Below are 27,167 nucleotides of genomic sequence, written 5' to 3'. Positions count from 1 at the left end.
AGGGACTATGTTTGAAAACCACTGGCCTAGAATAAGAACAAAACTGAACTTACACATGTATGTTGATTTCTTACAACATCCCAGGTGCTTTTATATCCTCCCTCTCTTAATCCTTGTGACAGTCTAAGGCAAACATGACTTTGATGCTATAGCTGGGTAAACTGAGGCTCAGAGGAGATCAGTAACTTGCCCTGGGTGATATGGTCGGTGTGTGACAGACCTCAGATCTGCCTCCAGAGCCTACCCAACCCATCACCTCTCTTCCACCGAATTCGAGAACTGGCTGCCAGTCTTGGGGCAGGACAGGCTGGGTCTTCAAGTGGGGCAAGGAGTCCACCCTGGGGAGAGGAAAATTTAGGCACAGGATCCAGGCACACTCTGCCACTCTTGTGTACAGGAAAGAGTCTAGGGTCCCAGGCCAGGTTACCTAAAATCAACTGTATGTCTGTAAGCAAGGGGCCTGCCCCTTTCTCTTCCCCGGCCTTTCAAACACAAATGTGAATTCATTTATTGAGCACCTGCTGTGTACCCCACACTGTAGAGGAGTGTGGTAAATAGGGTATCCTTCCTGAAACAAAGTAAGAAGAGGAGCCACAGGTTAATCCGACAGTCACAGAAATATAGCTGCTCTGAGAGCTGGGAAGAAAGATACAGGGAGCCATCCACGCCTGGGGTACAGCGATCACAGGAGACTTCCTGAGGGAAGAACATTGAGATGAGAGCCGAAGAATGAGATGTTGCCAGTCTTCTGGGTTTGGGGTTATTGCTTTACAGGTGCAAAGACCCTGAGGCGAGAGCAGACAGCATGCATTTGAGTGACTCAAAGAAGGGCACAGTTACCAAAGTAGTGTGTAGGGAGCTGCACATGAGGCTGCCCTGGGTGGTCGGTCCCAAACCGTCAGATCAGGGAAGGCTCATGGGGCTGGTAAGGCTTCTTCTTGGTCTGTGGAGTCCTGGAGCTGATGCATGCCGGCTCGCAAGCACAGACTGTTAAATATTCAGGAATGTTGTGAGCTGGTGGATGCCATGTTGCAGCTGGAGATCAGCCATGGTGGGAGTGACTCTTTCACAGAAACCAGCAGACGTTAGTGGGCGGGGCCTTTCTTCCCCCAGAGAGCTGTTCGATGAACACTGGCCAACAGACCACCGGTCTTTGTCCCGAAACTACAAGGAACAGATTGATTCCAGAGGGATGATGCTTCTGTTCCCCAGGATTTGTGTTTAGGGTGGGGGTCCCTTTGGATCCCCAGGTCTTTGCTGTTACATCTCCCCTCCACCTGCTGCCAGCCACCGTGGTCTCCCCATAACCCAGTGCTTGCCCGTCTCGCTCCTCAGCCAAAGCCAGGTGGGTCCAGGCTGCCACACCTCCCTCCCACCCTGAGGAGTTCGCTTCTCCTCTACGTGACTCCTCTCAATTCTTCTCGTCCTGAATATCAAACAAGGAGCACCAACTCAAGCTGTTTTTCAAGCTTGCAAAATGTAGATAGAGCATAATGGATGTTCTGGGCTGCTTGTAAATTACCTTGGACGAACTCCTCCACGCTGCCCGCTGCCCCGCCTCTCTCCATGAGCATGTGGATAAACACAATTTTTTATCCTTCTAGTTATATAAAGTTAGACGAGGAAGGGGGCACAGAATAATATTAGTGTCTCCCTGAAGGAATAAATAAGCCATGAGGACACTGCTCCTCCTTGCAATGCCTTCCTCCCTACAGACCTATGCGCTGTGTTCTTCTCTTTCCCAAGTACATATGTAGCTCTTTGCCTCTGCACAAAGGCCAATTTACCTTCGGGACAAAGAGCAAATGGGGACACCGAGTTACTAAGTTCTCTGCCATCAGCATATGACCTGCCTCCCATCCAGCCGACAACCGTCATTTATTAAGCACCTGCTGTGTACCCAGCACTGTGCTAATGCTTTTTAGAGTGGTTTTAGATTTACAGAAAAATTGAACAGAATGCAGAGATCCCACATTCTCCCTCCCTCCCTCCCTCCCTCCCCCCCTCCCTCCCTCCCTCCCTCCCACGTCCAGTTTCCCCTACTAGGAACATCGTGAATCTTGTGACCCATTTGTTACAGTTGATGAACCAATGTTGGTCCATTAGTGTTAACTGAAGTCCATAGTTTGTACAGTTCACTCTTTGTGTTGGACAGTTCCTTGGTATTTACAAAGTATGATGACGTGTGCCCACCGTTACAGTATCATGCGGAATAGTTTTACTGGCCTAGAAACCCCCTGTGCTCTGTCTATCCCTCCCTCCCCCCAAGTCCCTGGCCACCTCAGATCTTTCCACAGTCTCCATAGTTTTGCCTTTTCCGGAATGCCATGCAGTTAGGTTTATACACTGTGAAGCCTTTCACACTGGCATCGTTCACTGAGCGGTGTGCGTTTAACTTGCCTCCGTGTCTTTTCATGGCCTGATGCCTCATTTCTTTATATCATTGGCTAATATTCCATTGTGTGACTGTACCACAATGTGTGGATCCATTCACCTGTTGAAGGACGTCTTGGTTGTGGCAATCGTGGACGAAGCTGTTGCGCAGAAATATGCATGCACAGGTTCTTGTGTGGGCATAAGCCTTCAGCTTCTTTGGGTAAACACCAGAAGTAGCAATGGCTGGATCGTGTAAGAATATGTTTAGTTGGGGAGGAAACTGTCTTCCAAAGTGGCTGCACCACTTTGCTTTCCCACCAGCAATGATTGAAAGTTCCTATTACTGCACAGCCTCTCCAGTATTTGGTGCTGTGAGTGTTCTGGATTCGGGCCGTTCCAGGGGATGTGCAGGCGTCTCAGTGTTTTACATTGCAATTCCCTAATGAAATATGATGTGGAACATTTTTGTATGATTATGTCCCACCCGCATATCTTTTTTTGGTGGGGTCTCTATTCATATCTTTTACCCACTTTTTAATTGAGTTATTTGTTTTCTTATCATCGAGTTTTAAGAGTATTTTTGTACATGGTGGATACAAGTCCTTTATCAGATGTCTTTTACAAGTATTTTCTCCCAGTCTGTGGCTTGTCCGTTCATGCTCTTACTGTCCCCCCACTTCTCATGCCCGAAGCTCCTCATTTACCCCTCCCAACATTCTGTGGCTACATGGTCTTGGCCCCATGTTGCCAAGGAGCCCAAGGCTAAGAGAGATCCATTGACTTCCTAAATGAGGGAGCTAAGATTTGAACCCAGAGCTGAGCCTCATCTTCATACCTCACAGTGTAGCTTACTTGCCACAGGTGAGATCAGGTAAGAATGAATCCTGGTCATTTTGTATGAAAATAGCCCCTGGCCATCTCAGAAAGTAGAGTCCATGGACGGCCTGCAGACCCCTGGATAGTTACTGATACCGCACGGCATGGAGAGCGCTCTGTAAGCTGGCCCCTGCCCACCTCGTCTGCCTATCCTCCCATTGCTAACCCCTTCGCACTCCACATTTACAAGACAGGAAACTCTGCAGTTCCAAACATGCTTGCTCTCTCAGGATCTCTGCCTTCACTCTTGCAGTTCCCTCTGATGGAAAGACCTTCCTTGTTGTCCGCTGGTCATACTTACCTTTAATCCCTCATCCATGTGTCATCCCACAAAGCCCTCTACTCTCTACTTTTAGACCTTGAAGTTCCCTTTCTACGTGCTGTCTGTCTGTCTGTCTCTCCCTCACAACATTGACAAACTCCTTAAACTTGAGTATCACTTTGGGGACACTTCCTTAGTTCCTCAACAAGCCTGCACATAGTAGGTGCTCAGGAAATGATTCTTAATAAATGAATGAAGAAGACAGACTGGCAAACACCATCACCTGGTGCTTACAGGCTCCTTCCGTCTTTAAGAATATTGAACTAAAAGAAAGGTTTGCTTCCTTTTGTTTGGTTTTTAATAATTTGTGCTTTCAGAGTTTAAATTCCATTATATATTAAAGTAAATTACCTTTCAAATTTTGCCCCAGAATCTCCGTCCCCAGTGCTGTAGACCCCTGGAGCAGGCATAACTCAATAAACAAAGCAGCTTTTTGAATCAATAAGTCATTAGTGAAACCGATGAGTGAAAACACAATATACATTTTCACTTGTTTAACACTCACAGTTTTTGTAACCTCTGTTGACAAAGCTTAATGGCCAGAGCTCAGAGTAAGATGCTGGGCCTTATGCGAGCCCCTGCTGGGTGGGATGTCTTCCAGGAAGTCCACTCTGGGAGGGGGGGGCGGGGGGGGAGGGGGCTAGAGTCCTGCAGGAGCTCTGGGAGCAGGACCCGTGAGATGCAAGAAGTCCACACAGGGGCAGCCCACGTGTGAACGGAACAGGGGTCCAGCGTCAGACGGACTTGAAACAGAATCCAGCCCTGCTATTTGCAGGCTATGTAACATGGGGAATTTGCTTAACCTCCCTGAGCCCAGTTTTACATCTGTGGAGAAGTGGGAGGAGGAGGAGGGGGAGGAGGGAGGAGGGGGAGGGGGAGGAGGGGGAGGGGGAGGAGAAGAGGAAGAAGAAGAAGAAGAAATAATAATCATTATGGTATTAATATAATTAATCTATAGAGTTATCTGGGGGAGTAAATGATGGAGTAAGATCATGTATGTAAACTTTCTGGTACTGTTCGTGAACTGTAAAGGCTAGCTTCAGACTCCCCACCCATCCAAATGGATCACTCAGACCTCCCCGCTGCTCTCTTAGTTGCTTCCACTGAAACTCTTCCCTGTCATGAGTGGAGAAAATGTGGCATCCAGTGTATCAGCGTCCAGCAGTGTGTGGTACATGGCAGGTACTCAATGAGTCATTTTTTAATTAATTAGTTAATTCATAGGTACAGAGTGGTGTCCAGTCCTGGAACTGTCCATTCACCCTGGGACCCATTCCTTGCCTTCTCCTGCTCACCGGGAACTGACCCCCACAGGTTGCCTTTCTCAGTCTCTCAGCAGCTGGCTTCTGTCTGGTTGTGGTCAGAGACACGCCCTGGTGAGAGATTGGGAAGCAGGAGAAAAGAAGAGGAGGGGGTATTTCTCCCTCTCTGTCCCAACCACAGGCTCCCTTTCACCACCTTCTGCCAAAGAAGCCCCCTGCAGCAGCTCCACTTCCCCACCCACCGTATTCTGGTACCTCCACCCCCTCCCTCTATCCCACCATCCCTGGGGAGGCCGTTTCTAAGGAGACACGATGCTTATCTCTGAGTTGCTTCACCCTCTTCTGCTTGGCTTCTCAGCCCCACCATCACCCAGCTAACCACTTCTCTGTAGTTAGCTCCTCCTGCTGTGGACACCTGAAGTGGTTTCTAATACTCACTTAGACCCCTCTTTGGAAGCCAGAGTGTCTGGGACCCAGTGTTAAGAGGACCCCGCCCTTCCCGGTGCCACCATCCACTGGCCATGGCCAGTCAGTCCCTGTGAGCCTCGGTGTCCTTATTTGTAACAAGGACTAATAGTACCCATCCTGCTTCTCTCCCAGGACCATTGTGAGAGTCCAGTGGGGCAATCCATTCATATATTCACCAAGTACCTCCGTGTGCCTGCCCCCCACAGAGGTGCAGAGGGTAGAAAAGGGGACAAAACAGTCAACGTCCCTGTTCTCAGCAGGTTCCAGTTCGTAGTAGTAAACGTGCTTATAAACTGCAAAGTGCTCTATAAGTCTAACAGAATAAGCTGACCTGGCCTTGACCCCCAGGGACCGTTGGGGATGCTCAGAGCTCTCCATTCCACTTGCTTGGAGCCCCAGCCCTGCCCTAGCTTAAGGTGCACTGGCCAGCCACAGGCACAGTAACCTGGACAGCCAGCTGAGCCCCTCCTCCCAACCAGACCCAGCTCCGGAGTCCTGATTGCCTGTGTCTATGCGTCTGCGCTCACGTTAATTAATCGTAAAGGATTAGGCTGATTCTCCTGCTGTACTAGTTATTTTTTATTTTTTTAATGGTTGTTATTTGGTGTTATTCGAAGTCGGCGTGCCATCGACCGAAGCCTGCAAATCTTGTTTATGCCTAGATTGTGTTTGGAATGGTATTCTCCGTAACAGATTTTTAGTTATTGATGACCTCTTTTATAATGATTTAGTCAGCTCCGCTTGAATGATAGTATTGATAACAATGTGTGGCCGACAATCTATTCGAGGCAATACTCCAAGAGGCGAGAGGAAAGCAATTTGCGCCCATGCGGAAAATAGGTAAATTTGCCATTTTTAAGCAAGCATGAAAATGGAACTTATTAATCCCGATCCAACACCTCTCGCTTCCCCAGTGTGTTCATGTAGTAGCCCTTGCACTGTCCTGTAGAGGAGGTATTTCCGTCCCCACGGTAATCACTGAGACTCACCCAGGTAGGCAAGGACAAAGCCAGAATCACGGGGAAGGTAGAAAAAAGGGAAGATGCAGGTCGTTTTTAGAGCTCGGGGATCTCCCTGGGCCTCAGCTTCCTCATCTGTAAATGGGGGTGGTAACTGTGGGCGAGGCCAGGGCACCGCCAGGGGGAGGGGTTAAGTAAGAGGGCGTGGCACTGTGTGTGTGGGGGGGGGGATTAACCAATGGCGCTCTAACAGAGGGCAGGGCTGTTCTCTCTCTCTCTCTCTGCAGATGACCATTCCCGGGTGAGGCTGCTGGTGCTGGATGGGGACCCGCACTCCGACTACATCAACGCCAACTACATTGATGTGAGGGTCTTCGGGGGGCTGGGCTACTGGGGTCTGGGGTTGGCTATGGCAGGCTCAGAAATCTGTGGCTGTCCCTCTGTCCCCCAGAAGGAGGCCTTCCCCGAATATGTCCAGAGCCGCGGGCCCCTCCCTGATGTGTGTAGTTAATGCTGCCCACGTTATTTATCCATCTAGAGCAGCCTGCTCTCTCAGGCTGCCTGGAACAGCCTGCTCTGTGGGGCCCAGAACAAGGGCCAGTCTTGTTTATTCACCCACTGACTCATTCGTGTATGTGTCTGTTTTTCCAGTCATTCATTCATTTGAAGGCATAGCCATTTAGGCAACAAGAATTTTAAAGGGCCTCCTATGTAGTGGATGCTTTGGGAGCCGTAAAGCTAAAAATGCCATGGTCCTGCTTTCTAAAACCTTAGCAGGAAGATAAGCGGGGCCCAGCAACAATCGCAGGACAAACTAGAACGTTGTAAGAGACGTACATTCAGATAAAATGCTGCAGGGGTTCGGAGATGGGAGAAAAACATTGCCTCTTCCATCAGGAATGCAAAATGTGATGTGAACCAAAGCCTCAAGCACAGGCAGAATTGAAAACTGAAGCGGAAGGTGGGCCTCTGGTTAGAGGGAACAGCGTGGCCAAGATGTAGCAGCTGGAAGCAACGATAGGCAGCGGCTCAGTCTGAGGGGAGCAGAGACTATGTAATGGGAATGATGGAATGTAGGGCTGGAGCTAGATCACGGGCGGTCTGTGATCAGACTTAGGAAGTCAGACTTTATCCTGTAAGTGAGAAAAAGCTATCAAAAGGCTTGATCAAAAAAGTGACCTGTGCAGAGCTGAGCTTCAGGATGACTTACCTATCACCAGGGGTGAGAGAGAGATCAGTGGGAGGAGAGTCTAGGATTAGGATGCTGGAATATAGACCTAGAAGGGACTCAAATCCAAGGAGGGAGTCAGATCTGAAAGGAAACCTTCACGGAGCAGGGCCTGTGGAAGCCTAAAGGAAAAACCAAAACCTTGAGGTCAGGGAAGCCTTCCTGGAGGAGGTGACACAGTGCCGCCTTCATCAGCAAGAGTTAGCCAGGCAAGAAGGATTGATAGCAACCTAAGAAGTATCACCTCTTGTGTATCAGCATTACCTTACCACAACCTCACAAAGTAGGTGCTGTTATTACCCATTTCCAGGTGAGGAAACAGGCTTTCTAGGTCATGTAACTTATCCAGGATCACACTGCTAGGAGGTAAGGGGGTAGGGAGCAGAGTCTGAACCAGGGGTGCCTCCCACACCAAGCCCTATGGGCTTTAATAACAATGGCAAAGCAATAGCAAGAGCCAGTGACTCTAAATGAGTCACTCTTGAGCCTTGTGATGGGTGGTTTTAAATGAGTCCACCTCAAGAGACATCTCAATAACCCTCCCAGGTAGGCCATCGTCCCCACTTACCAGATAGAGAAGCTGAGATTACAAAGCTTGTCTCAGACAAGGCAGCCGGTCAATGGCAAAACCAGGCAAGGAACCAGGCCCGAATGGCTCCCTGGACTAGAGTCCCTCCTACATGTGCTGACCGAGACTGAGTGGGCTTCTTCCATTTCCCCTTGACCTTGTCTGCAGTGGAATGGTTGTGGTAGCCTTGAGGGCCACGGCTCATGTGGGGTCTGCTGGCCTGAGTTGCAATATCTAGTATTTGTCATCTGAGTGGTAACCTCCAGCAAAAATCATTTTTCTAGATAAACAGTCCAAAATTGAGTGAGCATCTGACTACAGTCAGAGCCCAAATGCGCTTTGGTATATTATGGGCAACAAATGAAATGACTGTGATTGCAAGTGCATCTCTGTAGCATCGATACTAGTAACACCTCCCATTTCTACCCAGTTTTACCATTATACTGCATTCTGCAAGCCAATCATTAAAAGCAGCCAGAGGTCAAGGTGAAGAGCCTTGTTCCAGGTCACACAGCTAGATTCAGTTCTCTGCCCACCACAAGCTGCTCCCTCTCTCTGTAAGGAGTAGATTGTGCAGACTGGCCAGACAGCCTCTGCCAGGTGCTGTCCTAATATGTGATGCTTGTCTCTGTGCTGGGTCTCCATGGTTAAAGTCAAGGGCTCACAAGACCAAAGTGATGAATTGAGTCCTTATAGGGCCTCTTGATTCTGGACAGTTCTGCTTACTAGCTTGACGATCTTGGGTAAGTAATTTACTTATTCCGATATCTGTAAAATGAGAGGGTAACACCACCCCACAGGAATGGGACGCCTGATGTAAAGTGTCTGTCTCTCAGGGTCCCACTGGGAAACAGAGGGTCATTCAGCGGATTAACCCAGCAGAGGTGAATAAGGGTGAAACAGGATTGAGGGAAAGCAGCAGGATGCGGTGCAGTGTCCCCAGGGTGAGCAACCACGGGGTGCTCCAGGCCTAGAGAGGGGAGAGAGTAGCTATAAGGAGAGGGCCCCCTGACAGGAGCTGTAGCATTTGATAGAGAGTCAAGGCCAGCCCTTGCATGCCCTCCCATGTAGGGAGAGCAACTAAAAGAACATACACTCCTAGCTCCTCGTGGGCCCTGAGTTCCTCTCTGCTCTTCAGTGGCCAAACCCAACTCTGCCCAGAAGGCGTAGAAGCCAATGGTGTGGTCCATGCAGGTCAACACCCCCACGGCACAGAGCAGAGCATGCAAGGGCAGAAAGGGGACGTGGAGAGACGGAGAAGACACCAAGCACAAGCGCCTCCCAGCAGTGCCACCGACACGGGCCAGAGAGTGGGAGAATCTCATTAATTGTGAACCTACTATGGATGGTCCTGGCCAGAATACTCTAGACAGTTACCTAGTAGTCCTCACCCCTTTGTCCTGGTCCCCACCCCAGTCAAAGTCTTCCCAGCTCTCCAAAGACCTTACTGCCTGAACTAGAATTATGTATCTGTAGCTAGATCTCAACGATCCATTAAAACAACTCCATTTGGATAATGAGCTGAATGGGGCCAGCTCACTCTGTGCCTCCAGAGGCTGAGGTTCTGCCATTGCCTGAACCATCCCCTGGTGGGTTTGTGCACCTGAGAATGTGTTGGCCACTTGAATCTGTTATAAATGACCAGTCTGGAAATAAATATCATATCTGGGTCCCCAGTAAGTAACAGAGGCATGCGTGCAGAGTGAGACAAATGCATTTTGGATGCACATCTCCTTCCCACTGCTCGCAGACAGATGCAGGCAGGTCCAGGGCTGGTTGGCAGTTCGTCTGGGTGCCGTACAGGTAGGGCTTAAATGAACTGAGTTCTTTTAAGGTTAGAAAGTGGTCCGTACCAGCTCATAGCAAATCCCTGAGGGAGCGCCAATTGAGAAGTTCATTTCCTAGTATCGACACTGCTGAGGAGTCTTGCTCGTGGTTAGAATGCTTTGTCTTTGGGGACTGCGTGGGTTCTGGGAGGCCAGACAGTCTCTTACTCAGATGAAGCATGGAAACAGGCACGCAGCATGCACGGATGCATGCGAAGAAGAGCATGGTGCTCTTTGGTGATAAGTGCTCTGAAAAAAAAAAAGTAACCAGAGAAAGCAGAACCAGCCTCACAGGATGGTCCGGGAAGGATTCTCTGGGGAGCTAACACCCAGTTGGTCACCTCAACTACTAAACCCCGCAGTTAGGTGGGGCCAGACTGCACAGGCACCAGGAATGGCCATTGCTATGGCCTCTAGATGGAAATGTGATTGTTTCTGAAGACCAGCAAGACAGCCGGAGAGTCGTGGGGAGGGTGGTGGGAAAAGAGAGACGTGCTGCAGGGATGAAATGGGAATGAACAGTGTCGAGATGCTGAAGCGCAACTCGTGGAGCCAATACAACAGCCACCACGTGGGAGAATACACCTCTGGCCTCCTGGGCGAGTCAGTGCCCTCGGGAACTCCACAGAGCCCCACACCTTCCCTGTTACAGGCTCCAGCTGTTGATGCAGCGTGTAAGCTGCTCAGGAGCACAGCCCACATCCATCTGGTCCACTTTGGCATTTCCAGGGCCTTGAACATAGTAATAGGTGTGCACTAATACCTGCTCGTTGACTGTTGAATGACTGAGAGAACAAGTGAATGGACAAACTAGTGAACCCAAATCGTTAACTGAAATGTGAATTTCTTGCTCAGAATTCAGTCCCATTGACTTTCAAGCACTTAGAATCTTCCAAATCAGTTTGCTCCAGAGGGTCTCTGTCTTGATGCAACCTCACCTTAAAGATATATTCATGCATGTATGCCACCAACCAGCCTTTGCTGGAACTTACATCTGGATCTAGGTGACCTGTCCCTTGGACCAGAAGGAGAAAAGCCCCCAAAATATAGTGCAGCACATGTTGTAAATGTACTAACACAAAGCCCTGCAGGGTTACTCGGGAGAAGGGAGGTCTCGTTTAAAGTGCAGTGTAGGAAGCTAGGACACAAGGCCCGGGAGGCCGTGAAAGGGGACAGAGAGGGACAACTGGAAGTGAGGCTGGGGACAAGGATGGAGACATATTATTAGTTCCAAGCTAAGACGTTCAGACATCACTCTGCAGGCAGTGGGGAGGCATTGCAGCTTTTAGGTGGGGAAGTGATGGAATCAGATGTGCTTTGGGAAGTTCGCTCTGGCAGGAAGCAGATGGGCTTTGGGACAGGATGGAGGCAGGGAGGCCAGTAAGAGGCTGGTGCCATGGCCCACACCAGGGAGGACGAGGACTGTGGGAAGTGATGATGGGTTGACAAAAGAGAGGACTTGAGAAAGCACATCTTTCCTTGCTCTCAGGTACTGTATTCTGTTCCCAAACCTACTCAAGAAAGCCAGAATCTAGAGTCAAATTCTTCCTGTGAGCCTGGGAAACCCTGTCCATCTTGACTTGGAGGGACAGATTGCTCTTCGTGCCTCTCACCTGCCTTTCTACTCCTCATGTCTCAGAGAAGGGCTCAGTTACTGCAGTAATAGAGCAAGAGAACAGAGGGGAGAGCAGGGCCACCACCGTCTCAGGACCTTCCGAGTGGCCAGCACAAACTTTGAGTGGTGACAGGTACTTAGTAAATGTTTGCCAGATACACAGTAAAATAGCAACAATAATGAAGGCATGTGTTAAATCACAGAATAGGGCCTGGCACGTAGGAACTGTTGTATATGAAGTCATTTAGTGCTAACAGCAACATTATCATGTAAAAACAATGATCCCCATTTAACAGCAAAACATCAACTGAGACACAAGGAAGTTAAGTCACTTGCCACAGACCACACAGCCTGTAAGGGACACAGCCAGGATTCAAACCAGGCAGCTAGGTCCCAAGACTGTGCACATTACTATCATGCTATGCTGTCTTTCTAACTGGCCCGTCAATAGCTTGCTGACGGGCCATTGCTCTGAGTTTCACACTGTACTGGGCTCTATGTAAAATTTTGTTAAAACTTAAGAGGCAGAGGTTGTCCCCAAGAAGTTGCCAACCTCACTAGGAAGCTAGAACCATGCAAACAAAGAGTTTGGGTGGGGCTGTTGATTTCTAGTGCTTAGTCCAACAGTTCTGGTCATGACATTGGCCTTGGGTCAGCACTGACAATCAGCGCAAGCAGGACCAGGAACTGGCAGGTACCAGTAAATATTTATGGAACCAGTGGAAGACAGGTAGAGAAATGAGCACTCAGAAACTAGGCTTTGAATCAGAAAGCAGGTCCAGGACTTCAAAGATGCCATGTCTGTTTCAACCATACAGATGGCAAGTCTGTCCCAGTTCCTGAAGAAGGGGGCCTTCAGGCAGCTCATCCACCCCAATGGGAGAGAGAGACTCATCTGCAATGCTTGAGACAGAAACAGGTGTTCATCAACCTGCAGGACTCATTCTCTACCAAGATAGTGAACCCTGAGGGTTAACCATCCTCAACCTCTCCACCAACAGGCTCTACACCTAGCATCCGTATTTTTTTGTTTTTTCATTCATTCCACAATTGCTAATTACATTCAGTGTTACATACCGAATGCAGACCTTGCTCCAAAACATGAACTTTGACTCAGTATGACACACTTCCTCTCTGTAATAAGAAAGGAGACCCTCCATGTACGACGTGTCCAGGCAAAAGAGAGGGTCATCTTCAGCCTCTTCCCCAGCTATCAGGATTATGGGACATCAGTGATCCCGCACCAGAGCACAGCAGGGCCTTCTGGAATGTTCTGTGATATACAGGGAAACCAGAAGCTGGCTGATTCTCGGAATCAGAAGGTGGCTTTATCAGTCTTGAGGACCCTATGCAGGGTCCTCCCCAATGAATGGGACGTCGGCTCCAAGACCAGCCATGTCGCACAGAGAGGCATCGGAGCATCCATCCCGAAGCTCTTTTCCTAGTTGTCACTAATGCAAGGAGCTAACGATGCAATCATTTTCTTCTCTCAGGCCCCCCGGGGGGCCTTGTGCAGTGCTCTGCATGTAATCACGGCTCAGGAGTGAATTTCTGGTGGTTGATGCCCCACAGAAACCCCCAAATTTCTTTTCTGCTTCTTTCTGGGTATGTGGACATACGTGATGCCCACCCGATTTTTGCTCCCTGTCCACTGGCTCCCAGGCAAGCCCATGCGGGCACCTCCCAACTCTACTGATACAGTGATAGCTAACATTTAGTGATTTACTAAGCACTTTGTATGCGTTATCTTATTTAATCTTTAACACTTCCCTGAGACAAGTCTCCTGTTATTCCCACTTTGCCTATGAGGAAGCCATGTCTTAGAAAGGATAATCATTGACATTATGACTTCTGCAAGTGTTGACGAGAGGCCCTTCACCATGCTTTTCTCTGTTATCTAGGGATACCATCGACCTCGGCACTACATCGCAACTCAAGGTAAGTGTCCTCCTCTCCTGCTAAAGGGCCCTTGCCCTTCACTGGAGGAGAGGAGTGAGCTTCTGTCAGCAGAGAAGTGGTGTAGGAGTCTGGCTAGAGTGCCTCCGGGGGTCTTGAGATTGCTCATTGGATTGTCTGGGAAGGAAGGAGGTGACAAGCTCAGCTGCAGCAGGGAGGGACCTGAGTGAGAGAAGGAGGAGGGGTGATGAGGAAATGGTCGGGCAGGACATGCCTAAGCAGAAGCCTCAAGTGTGAGCCACCAAAACGCACCACCCAGAAGTGGAGCTGATGGTGCCCCATCTCCCCAGCGTGTGTGCCCAGACGAGAGAAGCAGTCAGCTGCCTAGAGAACGTGTCATCAGTATGTAATCAGAAGGCTGAACATCGGCCATACCTCTCCAGGCCTTCTGGGAGGAAATCCTGTGGATAATCATCTATGTGAACAGTGACATATGTAATGATGCTCTTCACAGTGTTATCTATAATAGGAAAAAAAGTGAAAAATCTTAAGTACCCAACAATTGGTAGATTAGTTAACGTGCAATATTTCTCTATTATGGAAAATTACGCAGCTATGAAGAATATCATGCTTGGTAAGAATTTTTAAGTGCATGGGAAAATGCATATAGTAGATATGCTCTTATTACAATAAATACATACATATACAGATATGTATGTCTATATTTGTATAGAAAATGGCATTCAAATTTTTATATTGAATATGCATAGTAGTACTCTTGTAATTTTTAAAATGATGAAGTCCCGGGATATCGAAAGAGGACTTTCTGAGGAACTTGCTTTGGGTCCTCAGGTCCCATCTTCCCTCATTCCTTGTCTGCTCTGGTCCCCTTTCTGTCCAAGCTCCTGGAGAAGGCTGGTGTGTCTTCTCTCTGTGCTCTCAGCATCTGGCCCCTGGCAGCTCTCCAACATCCTGCCCTCTCTACCCAGTTTCCTTCCTGTCTCATTGAGGTTCTGAAGCCCAATTTTTGTAAAAACTCCCCTAAGCCCTATCATTAATTCATAATACTGTCCTGATAAGGGGATGGGTCAGGGGAAAGGGGCTGGTAGGAAGGGGTGAGCAGGAGGATAAGGGAGGGAAGAGGAGAAAAGCTGGCAAGTTTGCCATGTGGCCTTTCTTACCCAAACTCTGACCTCACAAGCCTCAGGCCCCAGGCTTAGCTCCTTGGGTGTCCCAACCAGGATCCCCCAGCCTCACTGTCGCTCACCCATATGAAGCCAGGACCGAGCAGCCAGAAGGCACAGCCTCCTGGCTGCCTCCTGTCACTTGTCGTCTTTGACCTTGTCGTCTCCTTCCCTGTTGGCAGGTCCCATGCAGGAGACTGTCAAGGACTTTTGGAGGATGATCTGGCAGGAGAACTCAGCCAGCATCGTCATGGTCACCAACCTCGTGGAGGTGGGCAGGGTAAGCCCCTCCTGCGATTACCTGGATAGAGGAGCTGGTGGGCACACCTGAGCATGTCTCTGCACGCGTTGCGCCGAGGGCCTCCTGTCCAGTATTTCACCCCTGCAGCCACCTGCGAGGGAGTCCTCGCTTCTGTTCCACACTCGAGGGATGCCCTGTCCTTTCAGAGCCCCCTACGTCCTTCCTCCTCCCCCACTCTACGTTGATGACATCATCTCATGGTTTAAGGCAATGTAAGCCCTCAGACGTGAGCCGCCACATCTCCACACCACAAAGCTTGTATCTCCTTGTGTCTACAACCATCTCATTCTTCCCCTCTATCATCAGGCTGAACCATAAAAGTGACTTTTCAATGACCCAAGCGGTAGACTATGGACCGATTCTTTGGCTCAGCCCCACACGATGGAAGAAGTGACTATTGCCCTTAAAGACGAGCCCAGAGCCTTGACCCATGGATTCTGCTCAAGAGTTCTCTCATGTCCCCTGTCACTTGAAACATAATTCCCTTTCTGATTGCTGAATGTTTGCCGGCAAACATCTTGAGTGCCTTCCCCTTTAAAAATATATGACAGGTGAACAAAAATGATTCTCTTGCCCCTCCTTTTCCGCCAAACTCTAAAGATGGGCACGCAGGCTCTGTCTGGTTTTCTCCTGCCCGCTGCCATCAGTGTCTCTCGTCCTGCCATCCCACCCATAGCGACGCTGTATCACCGCATCCTCCGTGTGGACCAATCCAGCAGCCACTTCTTTCTTCTCATCATACTCAACCACTCAGCCGCATCCGACCCTTTGCTCCCTGACCTCTGAACCTCCGCCTCCTTCAGGGTTCAGACATTGGTCTGCCGCTCTGCTCTATCGCCAGGCTCTCCTGGGTGTTCCTCAGCTCCTCCTAGGGCTTAGGCATGGAACTGCTGTGCCCAGCTTGCTGTCGCCTACTTGGTAAACTGTGGCATGTGGGTGGGCGGGCTGCTGGATTCACAGGCAGGGTGCACACATGCTAGAAGGAAGAGGGACTCTCTACTTGGGGGCTAAGTGAAGAGTGGGCAGGTAAGTTTTTGCTTTGGCTAGAACTAGATAATTCATCAAAACAGAGTCCTGGCCTCCGAGATCATGGGAAAGGGAGACCTGAGCTGTGAGTCGTAATCCAGTAAAGGGTTGTGGACGTCTCATGCCCTAACGGGAGTGCAGTAGAGACTCGACCCTTGAGCCCACTCCATTCCCAGTTTTACAGAGGAGGAAACAGACCCAAGGGGCAGAGTAACCGCACTGAAGTCACCCACCTGGGACCCATACAGGGTCTCCAACTCTCGATTCTCATCCTAGTGCCCATGGGGCCTCCACCCAGGACTGTTCCCCAGGGACTGAGGCCCAGGCCGTGGCTCCTGTGGACAAAGCACCATACCAAGATTTAAGAATCCAGAGACAAATTCCAGGCTGTTCTGTAATGCATCCCACATCAGAGACAGGTTCCCTGGATGGGTAGCTCATGAATCCAATTTGGATTTGGGAAGGGGGCAGGAAACCCATCTCTTAATGGGACTCCTGCTTGGCCAAGCCCTGCACCAGACCCTATCATGCGTTAACTTTTTTTCTCCTCACAATGGTATAAGGCAGTGCTCCTCGTAATTGTTCAGATGCCCTGGCTTTGCATCCTGGCTCCATCCCTTCCTAACTGTTGACCTTGGGCAACTTTCTTAGCCTCCCTATGCTTCTGATTACTCATCTGTAAAATGGGGATAACAATATCTACATGGTTATAGTAATAAGTGATTAAAACAATACATGTAAAGTGTTTATAGGAGACAGCGTTAGACACAGTGGGCACTCAAGAAGTATAGCTGTCATCATTCATAGAAGCTGAGGCTCAAAGAGGCCTTCAGCACTTTCTAGAAGCTGCACAGCTGCTGAGTGTTAGAATCATGCAATTCACCCATTTGCCTCCAAAGCCTGTGGCGCCCTACCAGCGTTTCCCTAAGTGGGTTCCACGGGATGCTGGTCTGCAGGATGCATAGTGAGAAGAGGGTTCCATGGTTAAATACGTTTGGGAAATGCTGTGTGCTCTTTGCCCCTTCCAGAGAGTCAAAAAACAAACCGAACCAAACCAAACATTAGCAGTAGCACATGAAACCCACTGAGTAGTCCTCTAGTGAAACAGCCCGTTTAACTTTGTTTAATCCAGCATTTCCCAAACTCATTTGACCACAAAACCTTTTTTGTTTGTTTTTTGTTTTCTTGTTCTTTACCTAACACCTATTAGCACCCAGCGGAACACACTGTGGGAAATGCCACTCTAGGCCGCGCAGCGTCCCCCGGAATGGTAATGCTTTTGTTCTTTTAAGGGGAAAACCATGATCTCTTTTTCCTCCTGCGGAGTGTGACTTAGAGTCGAATGGGGGAATGGCTTGTTCGTAGCGCCCGCACCCACTGCCCGGGCAGAGAGCCGTGGCAGAGTCTTCCCTTCGAGCCCAACACCTTCCATCCTCCCCGAGCTGAGAACCTTCTCCTTCCAGCCCCCCAGTGACCGGATCTTACTACTAATGTCCCTCTCCCAACCACTTCCGCTTTCACCTCCTCACTGTTTCCCACCTTTTGTTCTCATCTTTGCTCTACTGGTATCAGCTGCCCCAGCCTGGTATAGCATTCAGCCAAAGGTAGAAAACCGGCCACGTGACCTTGGACAAGCCACCAAACCCTCCAAACCTGAGTATTATTTTCATCCGTCATGTGGGGGTGCCACTTCCCACCTATCTTGCCTAGATCTATCGTTCGATAACGGATTTGAGAATTATAGGGAGCTCTGTGAAAGAAGGCACTACCATGGTCCCTAACGGCTCCAGCTGCTCTGGGAGTGAGCGTGGCCCTGTGCACTTTGCTGATCCCTGGCCAGCTGAGAACCCCTTGGACTGAAATGCCACCAAAGTCACCCTTGGGTTTATTTGAACGGGAAAGCCAGATGAGGCGGCCGCTTACACTCAGCCATCTGCTCATGTGTCCTTGTCTCTGTCCTTCCACACAGGTAAAGTGTGTTCGATACTGGCCTGATGACACAGAGGTCTATGGAGACATTAAAGTCACCCTGATTGAAACAGAGCCCCTGGCGGAATATGTCATACGCACCTTCACGGTTCAGAAGGTGAGCATCCCTGTGGCTGTGGGCGGCCTGTCCACCAGGAGCGCCAGCTGGTCTGTCCATTCAGGATACACAGTGAGTGAGGTTCACTCCGTGATTGACAGATCAGCCATCCAGTTACATGCGGCTCCTAATCCAAAGGATCCCACCTCCAGCAAGAGCAATGAACAGAATTCAGCAACTAAATGGAATAATAACATGTGGTGATTAAAGCCACAAAAGAAACATGCCACACGTGGAGATAGAGGTGGTCGGAGAGGGCATTCTGGAGGAGGAGGCATTTAGACAAACAACGAGGGGGAAATCTTTTCAGCATGTTCTAGGCCTGTGGGTCTCATCTCGGAGTGATTTTGTCCTGCAGGGGACCTTTGGCAATTTTTAGTTGTCAAAACAGAAGGAGAGGTGCTCCTGGCATCTACCTGGTAGAGGCCAGAGGTGCTGATAAACATCCCTCAGTGCACAGGAGGGCCCAGCCCCAGACAACAAAGAACTATCCAGTCCAAAACGTCAATAGTGTCAGAACCAAGAAAGGCTGGTCTAGGTACTGAGAGGAGGAGGCCAGGTGGGAGGAGCTTGAGAGCAAGAATGTGATTTGCAGATTATTATTCTCATCTTTATAACTTAATTATTATAGAACCATTGTTACTATATCATTACTATTAGAATGATAGCTAACATTTATTTACTAAATCAGGTGCTTTGCATAAATTAACTCATTTAATCCTCCTAACAACCCCTTGAGGTAGATACGATGATTACTTTCATTTTATAGATGAAAAAAATTAGGCATAGAGCATTTAAGTCAGTTGTCCAGAGTCACCCAGCTCCAAGGTGGCTGGAGAAGGATTTACACATGGTGAGCCCCTGACTGGAAGTTCATTGTCTTTTCCACTCCACCCCAGTCACCACTTTCTAAAAGCAACAGTGTTCACAGACCCAGCAGCCACGGGCCTGGGGATGCAAAGCACTGGGAGGACTTAAGTGCTTTGAGAACCATGCCATTGGGATTTGACAAGGGCACAGTTGAGTGCTGGACCTACCTTTTGCTCCCTGCAGCGCCCCTACTGGATGGAGGACCACAGCTACATTGATGTGGTCTTAGGTCAGTTTCCTTAGAAGCAGAGCCAGAGATAGGGATTCAGATGCATGAAGTTTATCAAGGGACCACTCTAGAGAGAAACTTGGAAGAGAGGAAGGGAAGCAGAAAAGAGAAGGGGAAGTCTAACCTTGGCCTGATTCACAGGGGCCTCAGAGCATAAACCATGCCATAGAGTTGGCCCCTTGCCTCAGTCGGGCACCGAGGAGTCACCTTCAGGGTGAGCTGACTCCTGTCAACTGAGGGTACTTCTCCAGAAAAGGGGCACCTGTGACTAGCAGCCCACACTCCTGCAGCTGAGACCTGGAGCACAGCCCCCAGAGAGAACCTGGGTGGGGCACCCATCTCATCTACCACACAGTGACTGGAGACAAGACAGGGGACATGACGACCCATCTTGGCCCCAGGCCCTAGTCAGGGAGGCCTTGGGGAATGGCAGGCAGCCCAGCAGGTGGAGTCCTTTCTTGGGGTGTCTTTTGTTTTTCTTTCAAACCATCACAAGGGACCGTATTGCCCCTAGGAAGACACAGGCCTCTGGATTCACTCGACGAGCCCAAGCTCTGCACCGCATTCAGGCAGGAACTCAGCAAGCACTGCCTGGGTTATTAGCTCAAAGTCGGTTCCTGAGCTGGGGACCCAGAAATCACCAGGAAGGGGTGTCTGCCCTTGAAGAGAACACAGTCCATCATGGAGACATAAATAGTCACAGCGCAGGCTGGTCAGGGCACAGACAAGGGCTTCCCAGGGCTGAGCTGATTCAGAGGATGGAGTAAAAAACCCCAAGTATTCCTGAAGCTGTTTTCTCTTCTCCTACTTCAGCTTGACCAGTGGTGCCTTAACTCGGGCCTTTATTCACTCCCGCCTGGGCCCTCCTGGGCCCTCCTGGGCCCTGCAAAAGCCTCCTGATGGGGCTCCCTGCCTCTGGCCTTGCCCCGTCTCAGTTTGAGTTTCCAAGAAGCAGAGCCTGAAGCCAGGATTCAGATCCTCTTGATGGTGTGTCAGGGAGAACTGTGAGGAGGAGGGGACAGAGGGAGGCAGGACAGGGCAGGCAGGAGAAGGATCTGAGCAAGATGTTGGTCTCAGCTGGGGACCAGCCTCATCCTGGTCCCACTCTTGGCTCCCAGCCCAGGAAAGGTGGCTCCTTCGGGGCTGAGAGCAATTCTCTGAATAAGGAGTAACTCTGAGCTGTCTGCAGCCAAGAGTCAGAGTAGCTGGGGCGGGCAGCAAGGGGGGCTGGCCCAGGAAGGGGGTCTGGGTGGCTGTCAACAGTGCTCTCTGCACAGCCCGCCAACACACCCAGTCGAATCCCTCCTCCACACGGTAGCTGGTGTGACCGTCCTGCAATGCAAATCTGTCGCACTGCCCCTTCTGTGCAGCCCCCTGGGCAGCCTCTCTGCCACTTTCAGTCAGTGCCTCTGAGACATGTCCGAAGGCCTGAAGGTGGAATTCCAGGATCCAGCACCCACCGAGCCACCCACTCCAATCCTGCTGTCCGCCCTTGCCGGTCTTCCATTCGCTCTGGAGTTGCCCTGTGCTGGTTGTGATTCTGTGCGCGTTTTGTGCAAGGTCCCATCCCGTGCTCTGCCTGTGCTGCCTCTCTGCCTAGAAAGCCTTCCCTCTCTTCACCCGGGATGCTCAGGCAGTGGTGGATCCTGACGCTTAGGAGTTCAGGCTGGGGGGCCAAGCAGCCAGGGTTCGGATTGTAACGTCGCAGCTTCCTAGTTGTGTGTAGTTGTGTGTCCTTGGGGCTGTTACTTAACTTCGCTCAGTCTCAACTTCCTCATCCATAAAGAGGAGATCCAGATGAGCACACCGAAGGCTCTGACAAGCCCTGCAGTCACGCGCTTTCACTGGGTCTGCTTCCCAAGTTCCCAGACGTAACAGATCACAGGATCCCTCTGTGCAGCAGCGCCCAGGAACCCTCAGGGCCTGACCTCCCCGGCAGCAGGGAGGCTGGTTCCTCAGCACCGAAGCCGTGGCTCCCCATGGGTGCTGGACGGGGTGGGTGAGGGCAGCAGCTGGAGGAACAGAGGCCCGTTCTCTCCTCAGAAAGGTTACCATGAGATCCGGGAGCTCCGCCTCTTCCACTTCACCAGCTGGCCCGACCACGGTGTCCCCTGCTATGCCACTGGCCTCCTGGGCTTCGTCCGCCAGGTCAAGTTCCTCAACCCTCCTGAAGCTGGGCCCATCGTGGTCCACTGCAGGTATGTGAAAGTCCCCTTCCCACCCCCACCACTGACCAGCTCTGCTCTCCCAGGAGGGAGATGCCATCTCGTCCAGTGGCCTTTATGCTTTGCCTTAAAGACTCCCCTGTCTGTGTCCTTGGCGCCCAGTGCTTTCTGCTGAGGTCTAACAAGAAGAGTAGGCATGGCCTCAGCAGTCACGTTATCTCCGTTGTCCAGAAACAGTAAAGTGCCCCCCCCCACCCCCGACAGGGGACAGCGTCTGCTACACGTGCCCTTTACCCACATTAGTTCATTTACTTCTCACCAACTTGAGAAGCGGACACCATTATCATTCCCATTGGACAAGTACGGACACTGAGGTGCTGAGCAGGCAGACCCCTCGCTCGGGTCACACGGTGTGCAGCGAAAGGGCGGGGGTATCTAACGTGCTTCCCTCCGATGCTCGCCCTCAGCTCCTGGATGTGGCAGTGGGCGGTCACTGTGGAAGGGGCTTCTCTTCACATCTGTTATGTTAAAAATTAGTTGCTGGCCNACTGGCCTCCTGGGCTTCGTCCGCCAGGTCAAGTTCCTCAACCCTCCTGAAGCTGGGCCCATCGTGGTCCACTGCAGGTATGTGAGAGTCCCCTTCCCACCCCCACCACTGACCAGCTCTGCTCTCCCAGGAGGGAGATGCCATCTCGTCCAGTGGCCTTTATTCTTTGCCTTAAAGACTCCCCTGTCTGTGTCCTCGGCGCCCAGTGCTTTCTGCTGAGGTCTAACAAGAAGAGTAGGCATGGCCTCAGCAGCCACGTTATCTCCGTTGTCCAGAAACAGTAAAGTGCCTCCCCCACCCCCGACAGGGGACGGCGTCTGCTACACGTGCCCTTTACCCACATTAGTTCATTTACTTCTCACCAACTTGAGAAGTGGACACCATTATCATTCCCATTGGACAAGTACGGACACTGAGGTGCTGAGCAGGCAGACCCCTCGCTCGGGTCACACGGTGTGCAGCGAAAGGGCGGGGGTATCTAACGTGCTTCCCTCCGATGCTCGCCCTCAGCTCCTGGATGTGGCAGTGGGCGGTCACTGTGGAAGGGGCTTCTCTTCACATCTGTTATGTTAAAAATTAGTTGCTGGCCGGCAGGGTCCCTAAAGAGAGTAGATAGGCAGTGTCAGGTTCCCCCTTACTGTGGAGAACAGGTATTTTCAGCTCTGACCTGGAAAGCTGCATTGGGAGGCTTTTAACCCTCCGAAATGGACATGAAGTATCCCGTCAAGGGCATGAAGGATTGGGGGAGGGTGGACGTCCAGACCTGAAGGCCGGCTGTCCTGCGCCATTGCCCGCCCCACCTTCCCACTGACTCTTTTCCAATGTGACTGAGCCACCAGCCCATCCTCCAGACCCTGTATGCAGTTTGTCTTATCCCTGCCCCGTCAGAGCCCCATCGGTCAAGGTCACAGAGAGGCTCCATAAACTAGCGCGGTGTCAGAACATCCCCTTCTCATGTGGCATCTACTTTCCCTCCCCCAACGCAGAGGTGAGGATGAGAAATCCCATTTCCCAGACGGCCAGGCGATTGAAGATTAGCGGGTCCCAGTCTCGTCCCCCTGGGCTCTCTTGAGTTTCGCATCTATTCTCTGCTTTCCATCTCTTTACAATCCAAGGACAACAGAAGGTTAGCCTCCAAGTCACGTGCCCCAAAAAGCAGCCGGAGCAGGGGTAGGGGAAGAGGGAGACCATGGCAGACAGTTAGCAGTCCCCCTTTGCACCATGCCTCTATGTCTCCTCTCTGTAGCTGGTCACCTCAGTGGACCTGAGCAGAGTGGCACCCGATCCTAGGACTCTTCCGAAGATGAAATGGGTTGGCTAACGTATGCTGGGTGCCTAAGGGAATTCTGGGCATACGTAAGCACTTAAAAATATCACAGTACTCTGCCTCCTAACGCTGTCCCCCACTCTGGACTGCCAACCCTTCACAACAGGAACCATGCCCTACCCACCTTTGTATCCCCCGTCCCAACCCCAGCATCCAGTGCCTAAGAGGTGCCCAGTAAATACCGTATTTTTGGACCATAAGACACCCCCAGCTTTTAGAGGAGGAAGATAGGGGAAAAAATGGTTGAAGCAAAAAGTGTGGTTAAATATTTCATAACATAAATAACGTAATATTTCACCAATGTAAATGTAAACAGAACTCAACAGCAGCATTAACAACCATTATTCCTCCCAGATGGGTGGGGAGGAATAGTCCGAAAAATACGGTAATTGTTGAGTATCAGTTGCATTCGTTTATTGAGAAATTGCTATGGAGCCAGGCACCAGGCAAAGCAATTTACATGCATTATGCTTTTTCCACATAATTTCATGCAGTTTGCATGCATTGTGCTATCAGTGCTACCCGGTGGGTCTATTTATTGTTTATCCGCTTCATTTGATGGGTGGAGGGTATTGAAACCCGGAGCAGGTGAGTCATTTACCCAAGGAGGTCACGTAGCCAGTAAGTAGTAGAACAAGAGTTTGATCCCAGGGGTCTGACCCCAGAGAGCATGAGCTTGTTGGTATGAGATGCTGAAATAAGCACAGCTCAGTCCTCAGGAGAGTGCTGCGGGGGGGTGGGGGGTTGATATCTGCGGAAGAAAACAGAGGTTCGTGGACACCAGGCGAGGGACCCAAGATTCAAACTCAAGTCAAGTTCTTTCCCCTAAAACAGGTCAGTGACGAGACTGGGGAGCAGGCACGGGTGGGGTGGCTCTTCGGCCCTGAAGACCCAGCCTGCTGGGTCCCTTCTGGGGGTCTGGACTGTTGGGGGTGAAGTGCAGTTGAGCAAGTACAACACAGACTTCATTCAAACCAGGAAATATTGCCGTACATGAAGACTCTGCTTCCCACGGGTTACTGTCCAGACCGTTGAGGGTGGGTTCCCAGGGGTCTGCTTTGCAAATCACTGTTGGTGACAGTGCCCACTGGCCTGTCTGCCTTTGACTCACGGTCAGCCAGAATCGCTTTCCCTATCGTTCCATCATTCTTCCTCTTTGCATTCCTTTCATTTATACGGTGTGAGTCAGAGACGCTCATCTCCATGAAGGAAACAAGACAGAAAAGCAGCTGAGCGGCCTCCCTGACAGCCGGGCCTTCACTCCCAGAACCACATGCATTTAAGGAAAACACGGTCATGGCCTCGGGCTTTGGAGCCCAGCCCTGATCTGGGAGGCCCATGGGGTCCTCTTGAGGTTTTGTTTGTTTGTTTGTCATTTTGGACTTGGTCTGAGATCTCCTAAAGGAAGTCCTCGGCCATCAGAATCGAGTCTGGACCAGGAGACTTGACCCCAGACCGGAGTCTTGGGCCTGGCAGCTGCTTGAGTTCATGGGTGCTCCTGCTCCGTGACCCCGGGAGAGCTGGTGCAGGCAGAGCCAAACCCAGGGTGGGGACATGGGGCTTGGGGCTCATGCTCTGCCTTTGGGACCGCTCAGAAGAGCTGGTTGCTGCCCTCACTCCCTGCTCTCTGATTTCTCCGGTCTCTCCCTCCTTGCTCTCATCTATAAACCCATTTGCTGAAAAAGATAAAAGAAAGAGCAGTATGGAGGGAGGGAAGTGGGCTGACATATTTTTAGGCATCTCCAGTGCCCTAGGTACATTTCAAGTGGGTCATCTTTAGTCAGCAGATGAGGAAACTGCGCACATACGTGTTGCATAAGCGTGTGTATGCACTACGACTATTATTACAGCTGGGAGTGTGAGAGCACGGACCCCGGAGCCATCCTGCCTGGGGTAAAGTCCCAGCTGCACCACTTGCCAGCTGTGGGCTCTCACGCAAGGGAAGCGCCCTGTGCCTCAGTTTTCCTACCTGTGAAATGGGGTGAGAAACTTCCTAACAACCTCATCAGAGAAACAGTGGGTAACACTGGTGAAGCACCTAGAACAATGTCTGGTGCTTGGTAAGGGCCGCGTGAGAGTTTGCCAAATGCACACAACAAAAATAGGCCAACCCTGATGGAAGAGCCCCAGAGACAAACAGTGCTCTCCCGTTGTACAATGAGAGTCCTGGTGCTCTACGTTTAGCCATTTGCTCAGGGTCTCCATGTAACATTGAGGTTCAGACCATTCTGTCTGACCTCTGCAGTGTCACCTCTCTGCAGGGTCCCTGGGGACAGGGCTGAATGTCAGGGGCCTGCCCAGGGCTGGTCCTGCCCCAAGTCCCCGACGCAGACCACTGTCCTTTCTTCCAGCGCTGGGGCCGGGAGGACCGGCTGCTTCATCGCCATCGACACCATGCTCGACATGGCCGAGAACGAAGGGGTGGTGGACATCTTCAACTGCGTGCGCGAGCTCCGGGCCCAGAGGGTCAACCTGGTGCAGACGGAGGTGGGTCCTGGGGGACCAAGCCAGTCGACTGCTGGCAGCCCCGGCCCCGGAGAAGCCTGGTAGAGCAGAAATACCCATGAGTGGTGGCATCCTGCAGAAAAGGATCTGAGTGTGGGAGAAATGGCAGTGAGACAGCACAGAAGCTAGGCCAGCCCTGGGGTGCCACAGCTCAGGGACTCCCATCAGTGAGGAATGGTGGTGAGTTCCCCATCTCCCAGGGCATCCAAGCACGGACTCGATGAGAGCATTCAGGTATTCTTTGGATCGTACCCCTGCCTTGGGTGAAGGAGAAGAGAACTAGGGCAGGACTGGCATTTACTGAATGCCTGCCCTGTGCCCGGCGTCCCTTCAGTCACTGCCAGGCTGGCTTTATCAGGGAAGTTGCTGAGTTCTTGAACAAGATGCTGGGGAGTCCAAGGGAGAGAACACACAGCCCCTGCCTTGAGGGAGAAGTCAACCTTCTCTATCCAGTTGGAGAACCCAGGACCCGAGGGAACTAGGAGGGTTTCGTCATTATTGCTGAGCACCTACTATGTGCCGGACATCATGACGGGTTCTTTGCATTCAGGGGATTGTTTCTACTCCTCACAACAACTCTATGGGGTAAATCCTACTACTAACTCCACTTTACAGGTGAAGGAACCTAGCACCTGTGTCCCCAGACCCTCCCATAGCCAGGCAGTGGTAGGGCTCAGGGCCGCGTGACCTCCAGGCCTGGGTGTCTTCCCCTGCACCACACCATCTCACCAGGCAGCCTCTCTGCCTGCCCTGCCCTCGAGGCCATGGTGTGTCACTCCTGCAAGCAGCCCGTCTTCTGGTTCTGGTGAAGGGTCCAGATGCCAGGGCTGGGGCGCCTCGTCAACCCTGCAAAGGGAAAGAAACTACCTGGGGCCGGTCACTTCACAGGCTTGGACACATGGGACCCTGCTGCGGCCCTGTGGCAGCTCCCACAGGCTGGTCTGCAGGCTTCTGGGGAGGCTACAAAAGCCAGGAGGCCCCTTCCTCCATTCCCAGGGGCGCACATGCGGGAGGCAGGCTCGCCGGCTCATGTTAGACATGCTGTGGTCCTTGCTGTCTGCTGGGGAGACCGACATTCGAGTACTTCATCTTATGTGTCTAGATAAGCATTTTATATAAAGAGACAGGCCACGTTCTGCAGGAGAACAGTCACTCGACAAACCTTCGTTGAGGGCCTGGGAGTTACAGCACCGGCTTCCTCCTGGTGAATTTAGAGAAGCCCTTCCGGAGGAACTGAGACATTGAAGGCATAGAAAAGGGGGGGGGGGGGCTGGTGTCCAGGAGAAGAGAACAGCAAGGCTCAAAGGACTGAGGTATCTGAGGGGGTGTGACATGTTTGGGGAGCAGCCCCTGAGACAAGCAGTGGAGGGCAAGTGGTTGATGAGGGCGGGGATCCCAAGACACTCTATCTGGTGAGAGCGACGGGAGGGACACCAAGCTTTCTGACCCTGCTAAAGTGTTTGACAAGCTGTTGGACACTGCGGACACCTAGAGTCCTGTCCTGGGAGCCCTGCGACAGTGTGGAACATGC

At 51.2% G+C, this 27,167-nt stretch overlaps 1 protein-coding gene across 11 annotated transcripts in view; it reads left to right on the top strand.

The window, feature by feature from the left end:
• PTPRT (protein tyrosine phosphatase receptor type T) overlaps window positions 1-27,167 on the top strand; it is a 945,487-nt gene that overhangs the window by 897,777 nt on the left and 20,543 nt on the right. For 5 of the 11 annotated variants that reach the window (XM_037044090.1, XM_037044089.1, XM_037044095.1 and 2 more), the window contains 7 exons: window positions 6,551-6,627; window positions 13,402-13,438; window positions 14,763-14,860; window positions 17,118-17,177; window positions 17,877-17,993; window positions 21,136-21,290; window positions 25,483-25,618. In XM_037044090.1, the coding sequence (XP_036899985.1) occupies window positions 6,551-6,627; window positions 13,402-13,438; window positions 14,763-14,860; window positions 17,118-17,177; window positions 17,877-17,993; window positions 21,136-21,290; window positions 25,483-25,618 (680 nt within the window). Of the gene's footprint in view, window positions 1-6,550; window positions 6,628-13,401; window positions 13,439-14,762; window positions 14,861-17,117; window positions 17,178-17,876; window positions 17,994-21,135; window positions 21,291-21,831; window positions 21,882-25,482; window positions 25,619-27,167 lie in introns of all 11 variants that reach the window. The other 6 variants (XM_037044094.1, XM_037044092.1, XM_037044091.1 and 3 more) reach the window with 3 other exon arrangements.

The sequence above is a fragment of the Sturnira hondurensis genome, unplaced genomic scaffold (genome assembly GCF_014824575.4).
Source record: "Sturnira hondurensis isolate 20B ecotype Veracruz unplaced genomic scaffold, ASM1482457v3 Scaffold0004136, whole genome shotgun sequence".
In the NCBI taxonomy this organism is placed as follows: Eukaryota; Metazoa; Chordata; class Mammalia; order Chiroptera; family Phyllostomidae; genus Sturnira; species Sturnira hondurensis.
The sequence above is the reverse complement of the archived record's forward strand: the minus strand, read 5'-3'. Positions and strand labels throughout refer to the sequence as shown.